This window comes from Oryx dammah, unplaced genomic scaffold (genome assembly GCF_014754425.2).
Source record: "Oryx dammah isolate SB20612 unplaced genomic scaffold, SCBI_Odam_1.1 HiC_scaffold_24, whole genome shotgun sequence".
NCBI lineage: Eukaryota > Metazoa > Chordata > Mammalia > Artiodactyla > Bovidae > Oryx > Oryx dammah.
Genome location: NW_024070208.1, coordinates 16,392,906 through 16,409,913, shown reverse-complemented (window position 1 = coordinate 16,409,913; position 17,008 = coordinate 16,392,906). Strand labels below are relative to the sequence as shown.

The window sequence follows — 17,008 nt, the reverse complement described above, 5'->3', positions numbered from 1 at the left end:
GGGATATGATAAGTGTGAACACAAGAATGGCCTCCTCGGTGGCTCAGATGGTAAAGAATCTGTCTGCAGTGCAGGAGACCCAGGCTCACTCCCTGGTCAGAAAGGTCCCCTGGAGGAGGAAATGGCAACCCACTCCAGTATTCTTGCCTGGAGAATCCCATGGACAGAGGTTACTGTCCATGGGGTCGCAAAGAGTCAGACAAAACTGAGCAACTAACACTTTAACTTTCACATGAGAATGTTAGCTCCTCAAAGAAGGTGACTGTAGCCTTCTCAAGCCCTGGGTACCATTAGTTTATGGGTTTGCTTGTTCACGCCTACAACTGATTTCCTGCATACCTACTAAGCACCAGCCATGAGGCAATGCTGTTAGATGACTTATGGTTTGTGATCTCAGAATCTGCTGGGAGAAATGCAGGTGTCGATGTAGGGGCTGAGCCATAGACGTGTGAGCCAGACCTCAGAGAAGGAAGGACTCAGGGGAGCCCTAGCCAGCAGCTGGAAAGACAGGATGTCTCAAACCTTGCTAATCTGAGATGTCTGAGGGTGTCATTTTCATATTCCCCTATGAATTTGGCGTTTTGTTTTTAGAATGTTATGCCTCAGTGTGAGTTATCTTACTGTGGTTTGCTTTTGGGTTGCTAAAAACTATCAGAGGTCCTTCCTGCGAAGTCAAAAATGAAGATGCAGATGAATACACAGGGTGTTCGTCATGCCTCAGTCATTGAAACCCTGAAAGTGCCAGTAGGATTTGTACATTGTAACGGGCACATGTTTGTTGGTACTCTGGACCTGGACACTGCCTTCTCATTACCTAGACTAAGTTCTCCTTCCAGTGCAAGAAACATACATGAAATTGTATTCCTAAGATATTTGAAATCATGGGGCGTTTGTACTTTCCCATTACTCTGAGCAGGTCTTACTTAAAGAACAGCATTCCCTCCTAGGTTTGAAAACTTACTCTCAAGGAGAGAGGAGAAGTAAGGAGCCCTGGACTGCAGTCCCAGTGAGCTGTGTGACATTGGGCACATTCTTTAACTTGGGTGTCATTTCACTCCTCTGTGATAGGGGAGTGACCAGATAGGAAAGCTGGTCCTTTTATCTCTACAGCCTATGACTCTTGTTATTCTTGTATTCTCATTTAAGGACCTTGGCATAGACCCAGAAGATAGCAAGGAAAACTATTTAAAGATTTGGAGAAAGAGAGCCTCCAAAAACAGGTCTAAAGAATTTTTTTTTTTTTTGAAGGTCCAGTTTCTCTCACCAAGGCATGTGACGGAATTTTTATGAATCGAGCCGCTTCTGTAATTCCCTCTGAGAATAGCCCAAGAGAGGGCGCTTTCATCATATCAGCCAAGATTTAGGTTACAGGGTAGGGATGTGAGACACCGGAGACTTTGTTGGGTTGCCTTATTTGGATATTTTTGAGAAAATAGTAGATGGCTCTCTTTCTGGGACAGCGCGCATGCAGTCTTGCCTAGATACCAGAAGTGAACTGGAGCAGCCGGACTTAAGATGTACGCAGCGACCTCCCAGAAAGCGGAGCTCACATGGCGTTCTGGAAGCTTCCCTGCTCTGGGATGAGCAGTGAAGCCATAGGCATCTGCCTGGGTCAGTGAGGAGAATGCATGAGGACAGAACTTTTCCCGATGCTGAGGTAAGAGCAGGAACCAGGTGGGGCTGGGAGATGCTGGGTCTACTTCAGAGAAGGTTCTTCTCCCCAGAGATGCTTCAGGGCATGGCCACAGCTCCTTGTGGCCCCTGCCCCTTATTCTAGGCTCACTTGAAACACACCTAACCCTGGCTCTAGCTTGTGCTTTACACTTGTCAGCTGGTGAACAGACTTTTGGAACTTTTAACATGGAAGGGACTTCATCTCCCAATTTACAGATGAGGAAACTGAGGCCCAGAGAGGCTCAGTGGAGCCTGATGTTGTACAGACAGGTAGCAGCCTGGGTCTCCCGATCCCCAAGCTATCTCTTCTACTCCCTGCTAGTTATTGTGGTTTCCTTGGAGATGTCCACATGTATAAATTATCTGCTTACCTGTATTGCATGGGCTGATTGAGATGTTTGATGTTTTTATTTTTTGATAAGCTTCTGTGCTAATTTCTTACTGTTATCTCATCTTACCCCCCTCCACCCTTGCAGCCCTGTGTTTAGCCTTTTCATGTGTTCATTTTTGATCTGCAGAACTCTTTTCATTCTGTTAACCGTTTGGCAGTAATGAGCTGTCATCTCTGTGTTGGATCTGAAACTTGACATTGAACTGGGGGCTTCATGACATCCCAGGGAGTCCCTTGCTTGTACCTAGTAACCAGGGCAGTCCTTTGCACATAGACTCATAGGTGGAGTGAATGAATGACGGAAATTAATGACGTCTGATATTGAGACAGTGCTGTCATAGTGGCTTGTCAACTAACCCTTAATAATATTCAGCTTTTTGAAAAGACGTGTTTGGGGTTCCCTGAGCTTCCAATAGGTGAAAGTCTGGATCTTAAGTCCTTGTGGTTGAATGTGGAATGAAGGGGAGCTGTGGTCTTTCTAGACGTGAATGCCAAGACTGTCACTGTCTACAGCCCCGGGAAGGAGACAGAGGCCAAGGCAAGGAGGGCCTGGCAACCCCAGCCAGGAGTGTCCCTTTTGCTTGCCAGAGGTTTAGCCTGCATCGCATCCTTAGTGGAGTGGGCAGCTTGGTAGAAAACAGGCCTTGGGGTGTGCTGGGAGGGGAGGTGGGGAGCTGGGCACTCCTTAGTTGGGGCCAGAGCTGGGCTCTGTGTGCCATTGCTAACGCAGCTTCAGAAGCCCCTCAGCCTCTGAGGCTGATCAGATCACAGAGACGCCAGAGCAAGGTCAGGTCCATCAGGTTTGGAGGAATTGGGGCTGCCGGCTCCCCGGGGGTGTTTTCACCACCTGAGATACAGAGAGCTGCTGAACCTGTGCAGGAACAGCGTCCCCTGCTTCACTGACTGCTGCGTGTTTCCCTCTGAGACTTGCAGAGAAGAATCCCGCCCTCTGCAGAGCCTTGGGAGAACCAGTGTGTCTGCGGGGAGAGAACAGAGATTCTGACCTGACCACAGAATTCACAAGTTCCCCTTTAAATGGTCATCTGTATTTTAGGACATTTATAGTTATTTGGGGGCTTCCCAGGTGCCACTAGTGGTAAAGGACCTATCTGCCGGTGCAGGAGACATACAAGACCTGGGTTCGATTCCTGGGTCGGGAAGATCCCTGGAGGAGGGCGTGGCAACCCACTCCAGCATTCCTGCCTGGAGAACCCCACGGACAGAGGAGCCTGGCAGGCTACCGTCCTTGGGGTCACTAACTGTCGGGCATGACTGAGCGGCTTGGCACACACGCATAGTTGTCTGGTTCTTAAAAACAAAGGCATTTGAAAAATACATGTTGAGAATCATCCTTTCTGTGAAAGTTTGGAATATCTGTATCCACAGAGAAATGGCATTCCAAGCATACAGAGAAAATTATCCCCCGTGCGCCCCCGCCAACCACACACAGTGTTCTACTTTGTAAAAGAACGGGAACAGGATTAAGGGAAAGCAAAATTCCTTCCTTATCTGATATAACTGTAGCATGATTGCTTTTCCGAAATTTTATGGGGGTTTTATTTGGCTTTGGAATCCTAAGTATTGTATGTTTCACTTCTTTCATCATCAGAAGTGTAAGGCTAAAGATGGCAGATTGATGATGCTCTGGACGTTGTGTTGTTTGGGGTTTACTTATTGCTCAGTGAGGGGTTCAGAAGTTGTACGGTTTTCTCCTGGATACATGCTGAATCAGAGGGAAAGCTGGGAACCTGGGTCCCAAGTTTCCTGTTGTACTTTCCCCACTGTGTCAAATTGCAGAAAAAGTAGGGCACATTCAAAACAGTCCCTTGGCAATGTGATGCCAGGTTACAGATAGGGCTCTGATCCCAGCAGTTATGTAATTGGGTGTCAATCTATCGAATCAAAGTACCGACCCACACAGCATTACCTGCTTTCAAAAATGATGCGAGCCCAGGTAGCCGGTCCACTCTGCACAGATCACGTGTTATCAGCCTTTCTGCTGCTTTTCATCGTCAGTTAGGAAACTCCTCAGAGAAAATTCAGCTTCCATTTTAACATTCATTTCACAGCATACATTTCCTTCTGTAAGTTCTCCAGCACTGTGTTCTGTAGTAAACTCCTACAAATAGTTTCTACATGTAGATTTCAGGGAACTTGACTGAGACACTTTTAGTGTAAGAAGTCATTCTGAGAAATTCTCTTTCACTATCCATCTGGAAAATACCAGCCTCCTTTAAACAGAGACTTAGAACTCGATGATCTTAAAGAGGGAACAGGTTTTGTGGCTTTTGAAGTTTGGAGCCGGGGGGGTAGGGGCGGTAATTTGATTTTCTTGAGGCTTTAAAAATAACCTTCTGAAAAGAACGACTGGTTCTTTCTTTGGCCAAATGTCCTGGGATTCTATAATCATTGATTTAATAAATTTAAGTGCTTGCAGAAAAATGAGCGGCCAGACGTGACTTAGATGAATGATGTGAGATTCGTCTTCTTAGATTTATGATTTGGGCAGTGGTTCAGAAATGGGGTTCCAGAACTCACCACAGTTTGCAAAAGACCTTAAAGTGGTTCTTGGCAAAGTCATAGTTAGATGATGTAGTCATTTAAAAGGACCCCACTTAACTGCAGAAGCAGCGAGAAAGGGCTTTTCATGCCCTGGAAGGGACACACCTTCCTCAACCACTTCTAAGCTCCAAATGGGAGCTTCCAAATGACCACAGCCAGTCTCATTACTGCAGTGACCTCTCTCGAGTCAGCTGCCAATATGGTGCCAGTAATTTACAAACAGACCCTCGTCAATTATCTTTATGAAACTAACTCACATAATTACAACACAAGCCATCAAACACACATGAATTAACATGGGCAAATTTTTTTTTTCGTATTAATAGACTGTGTGAAGTACCTAATACTTGATTCTAACCCCAGCCATGTCCTTCTTTGAGATGGTTCCCTCGGCATGTTTTTCCATCAATTACCTCTTCTTCCTGCCCTGCTCTGTGAAACGCTGTTTAATTAAAGGGTCTGTTCACAGTTGCGGATCTTAATGGCCCGATTAATGGTCACTCTGGCCTTCTGCTGCTCTGTTCTTTCTGTTACAGACCCTACCCCGGGAGTGCTTTGAAGACTTGTAAGCAAAGCACTTCATCTCATTGGAACTTCAGTCTCTCTCTATAAAATGAGGGCGTTGTGCTAAATGATTTCTTAGATTCCTCTCTCTCTACAACTTGGATTGCGTTTCCAGGGTTTACTGCTCACTCTGATGGTAAAAGAGATCCTCCCTCAACATCTATTCCTGTTTGGGCTTAACAAACAACAAACAGTATCGTGGAGAAGTGACTACCGCTTCTCCACTTCTCTCAAACGAATTCAATCTATTCTCTTTGCCTTTAGCTTTTAAAGCACTGAAAAGCGGAAATGTTAGTCACTCAGTTGTGTCCAACTCTTTGCGACCCATAACATGAACTGTAGCCCACCAGGCTCCTCTGTCCATGGAATTCTCCAGGCAAGAATACTGGAGTAGGTTGCTATTTCTTCTCCAGGAGATCTTCCTGATCCAGGGATGGAACCCCGGTCTCCTGCATTGCAGGCAGATTCTTGACTGTCTAAGCCACCAGGGAGGGTTTTGAATTTTTTCACTGTAAGGCTGTTTCACTATTTGGTGTCTCTAAGTTCAGTTTAGTTCAGTCGCTCAGTCGTGTCCGACTCTTTGCGACCCCATGGACTGCAGCACGCCAGGCCTCCTAGTTCATCAACAACTCCTGGAATTTACTCAGACTCTTGTCCATTGAGTCGGTGATGCCATCCAACCATCTCATCCTCTGTCATCCCCTTCTCTTCCTGCCTTCAATCTTTCCCAGCATCAGGGTCTTTTCAAATGAGTCAGTTCTTCGCATCAGGTGGCCAAAGTTTTGGAGTTTCAGCTTCAGCATCAGTCCTTCCAGTGAATATTCAGGACTGATTTCTCTCTGAGAGATCCTCCCCTGAGATCCTCTGTCTGAGTTAATCTTCCTCATTTATATACATCTTTTAGAAAGTTTTAAAATAACCCTGTTTCCTTCCCTAGATCTTTTATTTGAATGGGCCCTGCAATTTTCATGCTAAAGTATTTTTTGTTTTTTCACTATACCATGATCTTTATTTTTTTATTTTTTGATGTGAACCATTTTTAAAGTCTTTATTGAATTTGCTATAATATTGTTTCTCTGTTGTGTTTTGGTTTTTTGGCTGTGAGGTACATGGGATCTGAGCTCCCCAACCAGGGGTGGAATCCACATCCCCTCCATTGGAAGGTGGAATCTTAACCCCTGGACCACCAGGGAAGTCCTCTGAACCATGATCTTTAGATGTTCTTTGTCACCCAGTGCTGTAATTCTTTCCTTTTTCCTCAACCCTGCCCTTGATCCTTAAAAGGCAATCTCATCCCCTGCCTCTTTACATGTCTTTCTCACCAATCACTCACGTGCTGTAAAATCTAACAGTCCTCTGTCAAAGAATAGGCCAAGTTTAGATTCAGAGACCCCATTCATTCTCTTGGTCTTTAACACTGGTTCATGTTTCAGAGCAGTAGGGCAGCCCACTCACCTGAAATGAAGAACAGTGCCTGCCTTGTAGTAGGCTTTCACAAATATGTGTAAGTGAAGCGATTTATCTAGCAACCCTATGAACATCTGTGAACCAAGAAATAAGACACCCCAAAACAAGAAAGGCCAGCCTTTAACAAAGACTTTGCTAAAATATAATGGAGGAGAGGCTTCTCTTATTGGTATTGAGTATAAAGAAGAATCAAACCAAATTAGTCATAAGAATTTAGTGAAGTATGCAAAATTACACACTGGTATCTTCCAACAGAAGCCTTAATTTCTTAACACAGGAAAGCAAAAACTTCCTAAGCTAGAACACCTGGATACACACTTCATATTCTAGTTTTTTTTTTAATCTCGCATAGGCCAGACATATTATATGTTGGGTTGGCGAAAAAGTCTGTCGAAGGTCCGCATCGAATGGAAAGACCCAAACGAACTTTTTGGCCAACCCAATATTTAGTGAATAATTGCTGGATGAGTGAATGGGTGGATGAAATGAGCATCTAAGAGAGATGCAAAGCATCCTGAACAGACAGCATGGGAGAAGAGAGGAGACTTGAGCACTGGAATCCCGCTGCTCCTCTTAACTTCTCTGAGCTGCTGGTTCCTGCTCTATGAAGGGCAAATGCATGTAGCTGAGCCGTCAGTCTTCACTGTGGGACATTACAAGAAACACAGAACTTGCATTTATTACACCCCGTGAATGTCCTCTTCCCCAGTTTGGGTGAAGGTACTGCTCTTGGGCCTCAGTTCTGCTGCCCTAAGAAAACTGACTTTTCTCACACAGATAGAATGAATTGTGTAAGTGAAAGCTCCTTTTTAGCATTTAACCTCTAGAGAACTTGGAACTAGATTTTCACAATGTGCAGTGTTTGAAGTATTAAGGCTCCCCCTCGCCGTTGTCTTATTTCACCCGTGCTTATTGCTGCTTCTGCTTGATCACGTTTTATTGGGTGTAGGTCTTAGGCTTGGGTCTGTCCTTGTAACTGGGCTCAAGTTGGTTTTGGAACAAGTGCATGGTACAAGCGGGTGTACTCAGTCATGTCCTACTGTTTGCAACCCCATGGATTATAGCCTGCCAGGCTCCTCTGTCCCTGGGATTTTGCAGGCAAGAATACTGGAGTGGGTTGCCGTTTCCTTCTCTGGGGGAATATTGGAATATTCCTGACCCAGGGATCGAACCCATGTCTCTTACATCTCCTGGCTTGATTTTTAAAAAGGGAACTAAGAATAACAACAAACCTCAAGGGAAAAAAGAAAAGAAGGAAGGGAGGGATGGAGGAAGGGAGGGAGGAAGACAGAGAAACAGACAAGCACAAAAGGAAGGAAGAGAAGTGAAGGCAAGAAAGTCAGGTAACCGGTGCCCCCAGTCTCTGAGGTTGTTGTGATGGGTGAGATTGCGTTTCCTTACAGTTAAGCTCTCAACAGCTTCTACCTTCTGTCAGGAAACCTCATGGGCCAATACCTTTTTAGATATAAGGTAAATAATAATACCATAGATGCTTTTGATAATAAAAGATTGAAATAATAGCAATATATATAATTCCACATTATATATATATTGAAAATGGAAATACTAACCATATATAACTTAACATATATTGAAATAATAACAATATAAATTGCAATAGTAACAATATATAGAATCCCACAATTTAAAGGAATCGAAATAATAACAATATATATAATTCCACAGTTTTAAAATCATGCTCTTTGGAGTTCCCACTAGTGTGTAAGATGGCAAGAAGATGGGATAGTGGAGGTGGGCGGGGGGGGATTTGGGTTTTTTTCAACCGAAGTCTTTCAGAGTTGTTGTTTTTTTTAAATTGGATTTACAATATTATATTTTAATATAGTAATTATTTTATGTTTAATTTTATATTTATATTTTAACGATATTTATTTTATATAATAATTTACAATATTGTATTAGTTTCAGGTATACAGCACAGTGATTCCTTTATAAATGTCTGTTCTTTCTCAGATTCTTTTGCATTTTCAGTTATTACAATGTATCAAATATAGTTCCCTGTGCTATTCAGTAAATCCTTGTTGTGTATGTATTTTATATATAGTACTGTGTATCTGTTAATCCCATACTCTTAATTTATCCCTCCCCAGAGTTATTTTTTGTTAACTGTTGTTTACATGTAAGGATTCTACTCACAGAGGGTTGCTTAGGAAAATGAAAGTTTGAAACTGCTAATACATGTGATAAATGTATGTGGCAGTATAGTGAGTTGGTGACTAAGGGATATGTATGTGCAAAATTGAGCATAATGCATTTTTTTTGGCCAACAGTTTTGTGTTAAAACTGTTCGCTGTCTTGTGTGGTTGGTTGTCACTGAGAAAAAGTACAGCAGAAACGAAGTGCAAATATAAAAAAGGAAATCCATTTAAAACAACATTCTGTCACAAATTTTAAATATTTTTTAAAGTTAGTAACGTCACTAAAATGCCCCAAATGTAAATAGAAACACTTCTTCTTCTACACTCTCACCCCACTTATCCCTTCCCCACTGGGAAATTCCATAAGCTTTAACGGAACTCCTATTTGAAGCATGGGCCTGTGAATTAGCTACTGTGTTAGTCCCTTAGTCCTTGCGACTCTTTGCTATCCCACGGACTGTCGCCTGCCAGGCTCCTCTGTCCATGGAATTCTCCAGGCAAGAGTATGCTAGTCCAGTTCAGTCGCTCAGCTGTGTCCGACTCTTTTCAACCCCATGAACTGCAGCAGGCCAGGCCTCCCTGTCCTTCACCAACTCCCAGAGTTCACTCAAACTTAACGTCCATCGAGTCGGTGATGCCATCCAGCCATCTCATCCTCGGTCGTCCCCTTCTCTTCCTGCCTTCAATCTTTCCCAGCATCAGAGTCTTTTCCAGTGAGTCAGCTCTTCACATCAGGTGGCCAAAGTACTGGAGTTTCAGCCTCAGCATCAGTCCTTCCAAAGAACACCCAGGACTGATCTCCTTTAGGATGGACTGGTTGGACCTCCTTGCAGTCCAAGGGACTCTGAAGGGTCTTCTCCAACACCACAGTTCAAAAGCATCAATTCTTCGGCGCTCAGCCTTCTTCACAGTCCAACTCTCACATCTGTACATGACTACTGGAAAAACCATAGCCTTGACTAGACGGACCTTTGTTGGCAAAGTAATGTCTCTGCTTTTGAATATGCCATCTAGGTTGGTCATAACTTTCCTTCCAAGGAGTAAGCGTCTTTTAACTTCACGCTAGACAAGCGTATCGGAGAAGGCAGTGGCAGCCCACTCCAGTACTCTTGCCTGGAAAATCCCATAGACGGATGAGCCTGGTAGGCTGCAGTCCATGGGGTCGCTAAGGGTCGGACATGACTAGCGACTTCACTTTCACTTTTCACTTTCATGGATTGGAGAAGGAAATGGCAACCCAGTCCTGTGTTCTTGCCTGGAGAATCCCAGGGACGGGGGAGCCTGGTGGGCTGCCGTCTATGGGGTCGCACAGAGTCGGACACGACTGAAGTGCCTTAGCAGCAGACAAGCGTATAATCCATTTTCTGTTGCATTCTCTTTCTACCCACTAGAGGGCAGCAATCATGCATAGGGAAAGGGAAATTACTCCAGTACTAACAGTTTGTTAGCCAACACTAGCCTTTCTGAGAACACCTAAAAAGTCCCTCAAATTCCCATTAGACTTATTAGACAACCAGATTCCCTTCCTCTTTTCTAAAATGCTTAGAGAAATTTGATAACTGCCTTTGAAGTTATCTGTTGACTTGGCCAAATATATTCATTTGAAATATGAACATAAACATATCTCTAAAAATGCCATTTATGTGAAAATTGTGTTTTAGTCATATATTTCTGTGTTTCAAACTACTCCAAAATGTCGGGATTTTAAACCCATTTCTCAATTCTCTTGGTATCAGAATTCTGGGCAATTCTGCTTCATGTGATGTTGTCTGGGACTGTGTTCATCCAGGGGCTCAAATGGGCTGGAATGTCCAAATTGGCCTGCTCTGCTGGCTGGCAGTTGATGCTGGCTGCTGCCTGGGAGCTCAGCAGGGACCATTAACCAGAGCATCCAATTATCATACTTCCTGTGGCTTAGACATCTCAGAGGATGGCAACTGGTTTCCAAGACGGACCATCCCAAGGATGAGCATCCCAGAAGAGGGAGCATTCCCAAAGGCAGGAAGCAGAAGTTTCCATACCAGACATGGCTTCTCCAGCCCTCTAAATACTAATAGCAGTCACAGAGTCAGCCTAGATTCAAGGAGAGGAAATCAGCTCCATCTCCTGACGTGAGGAGCAGCCTGGATCACAGGGAGGAGAGAAACAGCGTGGACCATCTTTCAGTTCAGTTCAGTTCAGTCGTTCAGTTGTGTCCAACTCTGTGACCCCATGGACTGCAGAACGCCAGGCCTCCCGGTCCATCACCAACTTCCAGAGTTCACTCAAACTCATATCCATTGAGTCGGTGATGCCATCCAAGCATCTCATCCTCTGTCGTCCCCTTCTCCTCCTGCCTTCAATCTTTCCCAGCTTCAGGGTCTTTTCAAATGAGTCAGATCTTTGCATCAAGTGGCCAAAGTATTGGAGCTTCAGCTTCAACATAGTCCTTCCAATGAACACCCAGGACTGATCTCCTTTAGGATGGACTGGGTGGATCTCCTTGCAGTCCAAGGGACTCTCAAGAGTCTTCTCCAACACCACAGTTCAAAAGCATCAATTCTTCGGTGCTCAGTTTTCTTTATAGTCCAACTCTGACATCCATACATGACTACTGGAAAAATCATAGCTTTGACTAGATGGACCTTTGTTGACAAAGTAATATGTCTGCTTTTTAATATGCTGTCTAGGTTGGTCATAGCTTTTCTTCTAGGGAGCAAGCATCTTTTAATTTCATGGCTGCAATCACCATCTGCAGTGATTTTGGAGCCCCCAAAATAAAGTCTGTTAGTGTTTCCATTGTTTCCCCGTCTATTTGCCAGTGAGACCAGATGCCAAGATCTTTGTTTTCTGGATGTTGAGGACCATCTCTGGAGACCAAAAAGTGGAGTCCAGTTAAGAAAAAGGCTATTTCTTTGATAATCAACAAGGACCTTCTGTAGAGCACAGGAAGCTCTGCTCAGTGTTATGTGGCAGCCTGGATGGGAGGGGATTTTAGGGGACAATGGGTTGGGAAGATCCTCTGAAGAAGGGCATGGCAACCCACTCCAGTATCCTTGCCTGGAGAATTCCATGGACAGAGGAGCCTGGCAGGCTTCAGTCCATGGGGTCACAAAGAGTCAGACACGACTGAGCGACTTTCCCTCACTCACTCATATGTATGTATAGTTGAGTTGCTTTGCTGTCCACCTGAAACTATTACAACATTGTTAATTGGCTAAACTCCAATATAAAATAAAAAGTTAAAAGATTTGAAAAAGATAAAATAAGAAAAAGTCCATTTGTTACCTTTTGGGAAGATAATTATAAGTCATAAGGGGTGCAAAGAAATATTTCTTTACTTAATAAGACTTGCTTCTCGAAGATGCACACCAGTCCCTCCCTTTGTTGTCCCCTCTCTGCAGAACTGTCGCCTGACGCAGTCAAAAATGGCCAGAGGATCAGTATCCGATGAAGAAATGCTGGAGCTCAGAGAAGCTTTTGCCAAAGTGGGTGAGTGAAACTGATACCTCAAGTCACACAATTCTCTTACTTTTTTTGGTAGCTTCAGGACAGAATCAATGACTGGTAACATGAGCAAAATAGTAGAAAGGGCAGGAATACAGTGGTATTGATTACAGGAGCTAGGGAAATATTTTTGAAAGCTATTCTTCAAGAAAATTACTTCTTTCTCTATCAAAATGTGGCTTACGAGCCTTTTTTCACCTGTAGCTTTTCCTGGAAATGGCCACTAAGTCTCAGCTTTTATAGCTTGTCTGCTTTTTTTTTTTTAATTTCCTTTGTTTTAATAGTATTCCTTACTTCCCAGATGGCTCAGTGGTAAAGAATCCATCTACCAATGCAAGAGATTTGGGTTTGATCCCTGGGTTGGGAAGATCCCTTGGAGAAGGAAATGGCAGCCCACTCCAGTATTCTTGCCTGGAGAATCCCATGGACAGAGGAGCCTGGCAGGCTGTAGTCCATGGAGTGTTTATAGAATCAGATATAACTTAGTGACTAAACAACAATGAACACTTTTTCTTAATCTGTAGCTCCAAGTCTGTGATTTATTTTCACATCTTTCTGTAAGAGTCTCTTCAACTTGTTGTCAAAATCTCTTTGTTGAAATTTTGACTCTTGGGTGTTGGAAATGATGCTAATACCCATTTGTAATAGCAACAGGTCTCTTGTGAGATTCTGACTTTGCATGGGGTCAGCTCACAACCCCTGAATGACTCCCTCTCTCACCCACTGTCCTCCCATCAGGCCTTCTCTCACCTCTCTTCGTGCTGTAACCCAAATTGCCCTGAGCCATCAGCTCCTCGTTTGCTTTACAGATACTGATGGCAATGGGTACATCAGCTGCAATGAACTGAATGACTTGTTCAAGGCTGCCTGCTTGCCTCTGCCTGGGTACAGGGTGAGAGAAATTACAGAGAACCTGATGGCCACAGGTGACCTGGACCAGGATGGGAAGATCAGCTTTGATGAGTTTATCAAGGTGAGTATGATGCAGAAGCCAAGGAGATGCATTTGAAACATGGAAGTTCAATTTGAGAACTACCAGCAATGCAAAACACAGTCCCATTTTTCTTGCTTCAGCATGGCTTATTGTTTCCTTTATGGTTTTCTACATCGCAGATTAGATTTCTAAAGAGACATTATGTTTTTGCAGGTTTTTCATGGCCTGAAAAGCACAGAGGTTGCCAAGAGCTTTAGAAAAGCTATCAATAAGAAGGAAGGGATTTGTGCGATTGGGGGCACTTCCGAGCAGTCTAGTGTTGGCACTCAACACTCGTACTCAGGTAGGTGTACCAGCGTGGGAGCTGCGAAGCAGAGGTGGAGAGATGGTTGGGATGAACTGGGGACAAGGGGAGAGGGAACCATGTCAAAAGGATCCACGTCTTTTGTGGTTATAGATTCCAAATTCAGCATTCAAACCTAAAGGGTGCAAAGACAGACAGAAGTTAACCTGGGTTTATTAACTACTGCTTATCTTCCTGTGTATAAGTGGGCCCACAGTTCTGGCTCTAGTTAGGGTCCAATGCCAAATAATCTCATCAGCATTTAAAAAGTATATTACAGGGACTTCCCTGGTGGTCCAGTGGCTAAGATTCTGTACTCCTAATACAGGGGCCTGGGTTCAATCCCAGGTCAGGGAACTAGATTCCACCTGCCAGAACTAAGACTCAGTGCAGCCAAATAAATACATGAATTAAAAAAAAAAAAACTTTAAAAAGCATATTAAAGGCTGCCAAAACTCCTTTGTAAATCTTTTGAACAAAAAGGCTTCTACCTCCAAAATTCATGATGGTTCTTAATTCTTGCTGAGCATTCTAAAAAATAAACGTGTTTTCATTGATTTGGAGGAAAATTGTGTATTTATTCTGAAGGCTGCCATCCATCAGCCTTCATGGAAACTTCTAATAGCCCAAACAGTACAGTAATCCAATAATTCCAGTAATTCCTGAAGTCTTCAAAACACAGTTTGATCTTAAAGATCAGCTCATGGTTATGTATCATTCTTAATGTCAAAGACCAAGTTCAGCCTTTTATTTTTAAACATAGCAAATTTTACAGGCTTTGTTTTGTAATGTGCATAGGAATCTTCAAGACAATAATATGCTATGCAATGTTTCCCAAACTGTTGTGACTCAAAATTCTTCTGAGGGACATTCTTGCTTTTAGTAATGCACAATTTGGGAAACACAGTGCTGAGCCATAAGGCATAACTTGAGGCTTTATTAAAATTTCTAAAGTCAGTTTCTAGCAGCTTCACTGATACGAAAGAAATATCATATCACCATATCACAAGTGATTTCATTTCATAGCAATTTCATTATACAGTTTTCCCCTACTATCTGAAAGTACAGCATTTCTGTGAAACCTTCTGTAAACCAAAGTGGTGCAAAGTGAAGAAGCAGTTACCTTAGGTCATATCTTGCTGATGGATGCACGGAATACACTGAGATGAGACAGATGCTCACAGACTCAGTTCAGAGTGATGGCAGCTAGATGCTGGGATGCTGTGTGTAGTCCCAAGAATGGAGCTGGGCGGTGGTCCTCTCCTTGCTGGGATACCCACTGCTTCTGCAAAACAAACACTGAGCACTATTTTTACTTTTCCCCTTTTTTCATAAAAGCAAAATCCCCCTGCAGATGTCTTGTGGTGAGCAAAAACAGGTACTGATGTAGCTCTTTTGCAAAAACAAGGTCTCATAAAGCGAACTTTTGAAAAGCAGAGATGCCTGTAATTGTATAAAGAATCTCAGAGACATTGCAAAGATTGCCTGTGATCACCCCACACTGAAAGCAGCAGGGCGAGAGGCGGAACCCTGAGTTTTATCATGTAAGCATTGGACCATATTCATATTTAGATTGTATAGAAATATAAATAAACATTTAATTATTTACATATTTACATATATAAAAATAGATAGTGGCTCAGACAGCAAAGAATCTGCCTGCAATGCAGGAGACCTGGGTTTGATCCCTGGGTTGGGAAGATTCCCTACACAGGGAGTAGGAAATGGCAACCACTCCAGTATTCTTGCCTGGGAAATTCCATGGATAGAGGAGCTTGGTGGGCTATAGTCCATGGAGTTGCAAAGAACTGAACATAACTGGGTGACTTTCACTTCACTTCACTTCATTTTTGCATTTACTTCTAAATATATTTGCATATCTATAGCTTCTAAATTTGCTTACTATATGTATGTTTTATGACTTGGACATAAAACAGATTCTGTGCCTATTTCCCAAATCGTCTGAGATTTTTTTACTATCAATAAACGTGAGATGATAGGATAATGGACCAGATGAACCTCACAATTCTCTTCTGGGCATGAGAATCTAAGAGCCATGTGTGTATACGATTTTGCTTGTACCAGATTTTCACTTTGCAGATAAGTCACTTTAATCATTTACTTGCAGAGGAAGAGAAGTATGCCTTTGTCAACTGGATAAACAAAGCCCTGGAAAATGACCCCGATTGTCGGCACGTCATCCCAATGGATCCTAACACCAATGATCTCTTCAGTGCTGTTGGAGATGGCATTGTGCTTTGGTAAAAAAAAAAAAACACTCCCTTCTTGGCTTCCAAAAGTTTCCCTAGAATTTTCTGGAATACCCACCATCACTGTGTTGATCTTTTTAGGCTCACTTCCTTTGATGCTTAGCTGGATCTGATGCTTTTCTGGATTTTCATGTGGAAGGTCCAGGAAAGCAAACTGATTTCAAAAGCAATTTATGGGACCTCCCTGGTGGTCCAGCAGTTACAACTTCCACTTCCAACGCAGGGAGTGGTGGTTCAATCCCTGGTCAGGGATCTAAAATCCCACAGGCCTCTCAGCCAAAAAACCAAAATATAAAGTTGAGGCAATACTGTAACACATTCAATAAAGACTTAAAAATGGTCCACTTTTTTTTTTTATAGCAACTAATAATGAAAAATATAAAACTACTCTCACTCAGGTGGAGGAGAGGGAGGCATAGATCAGAGAGAAGCGTGAGCACAGGGCCATAGGGACACAAGGTCAATAGCAATTACTTTTGGATTCTATGCCATTTTTCTTCATCTGAGCACGGCCCGTCATGAGAGTACATAGAACTGAATAGGAGACAGCAGCATGATGATCGAAGCACCCAACGCCAGTCCTCAGGCAGAGGTACTGTTGCGTGGTGCTCACGTGCTGGGGGTGCCTGGAAGAGGAGGTCTATGTTCTCTCCATGGGAGGCCTCTCAGCGCCATCGGTCGCGGTGTCTTTGAAAGAGCCACTGTGGCTGTTGCTTTGGCAGCCGCTCTGACATCGTGAGACGTGGTGTAATTGAGGAGGCTTGAAATGCCTCATCTCAGGTGGGCTTAGGAATTGAAGGAAAGGATGAGTGGGCAGGACTTTAACCAACACCCCCCCGCCCCATCCTTCCTCTGCTCTGACCAGAGCAATTGCATTTTATTTATTAGAGTTCACTGTGAGATTTCATTTTTATAAAGTTCAACTTAAAAAAAAAAAAAAGACATCAAAAACCTAGTGCACAGGATCAGGTCCTGACTCTTTCCGCGGGCACCCCATGCATCGCCTGGTCTTCCCGGTCTCCTAGCCCTACCTGCCAAGGCCTGCCTGACTCAGGCCCCTGGTTAGGGTACCAGTGAAGGGTTCCAGCAGCAGCCATGCTCACTCTTCCCCATACTCAGCCTGCTTACATCTTCCAACTCTGGCTTTGCCTTTTATTT

At 43.5% G+C, this 17,008-nt stretch overlaps 1 protein-coding gene across 3 annotated transcripts in view; it reads left to right on the top strand.

The window, feature by feature from the left end:
- LCP1 (lymphocyte cytosolic protein 1) overlaps positions 1-17,008 on the top strand; it is a 99,802-nt gene that overhangs the window by 52,759 nt on the left and 30,035 nt on the right. For 2 of the 3 annotated variants that reach the window (XM_040267236.1, XM_040267235.1), the window contains exons 2-5: positions 12,201-12,288; positions 13,113-13,276; positions 13,451-13,580; positions 15,709-15,841. In XM_040267236.1, coding sequence (XP_040123170.1) covers positions 12,225-12,288; positions 13,113-13,276; positions 13,451-13,580; positions 15,709-15,841 — 491 coding nt within the window. In that variant the 5' untranslated portion in view covers positions 12,201-12,224. Of the gene's footprint in view, positions 1-1,635; positions 1,658-12,200; positions 12,289-13,112; positions 13,277-13,450; positions 13,581-15,708; positions 15,842-17,008 lie in introns of those variants that run through there. The other variant, XM_040267234.1, reaches the window with a different exon arrangement.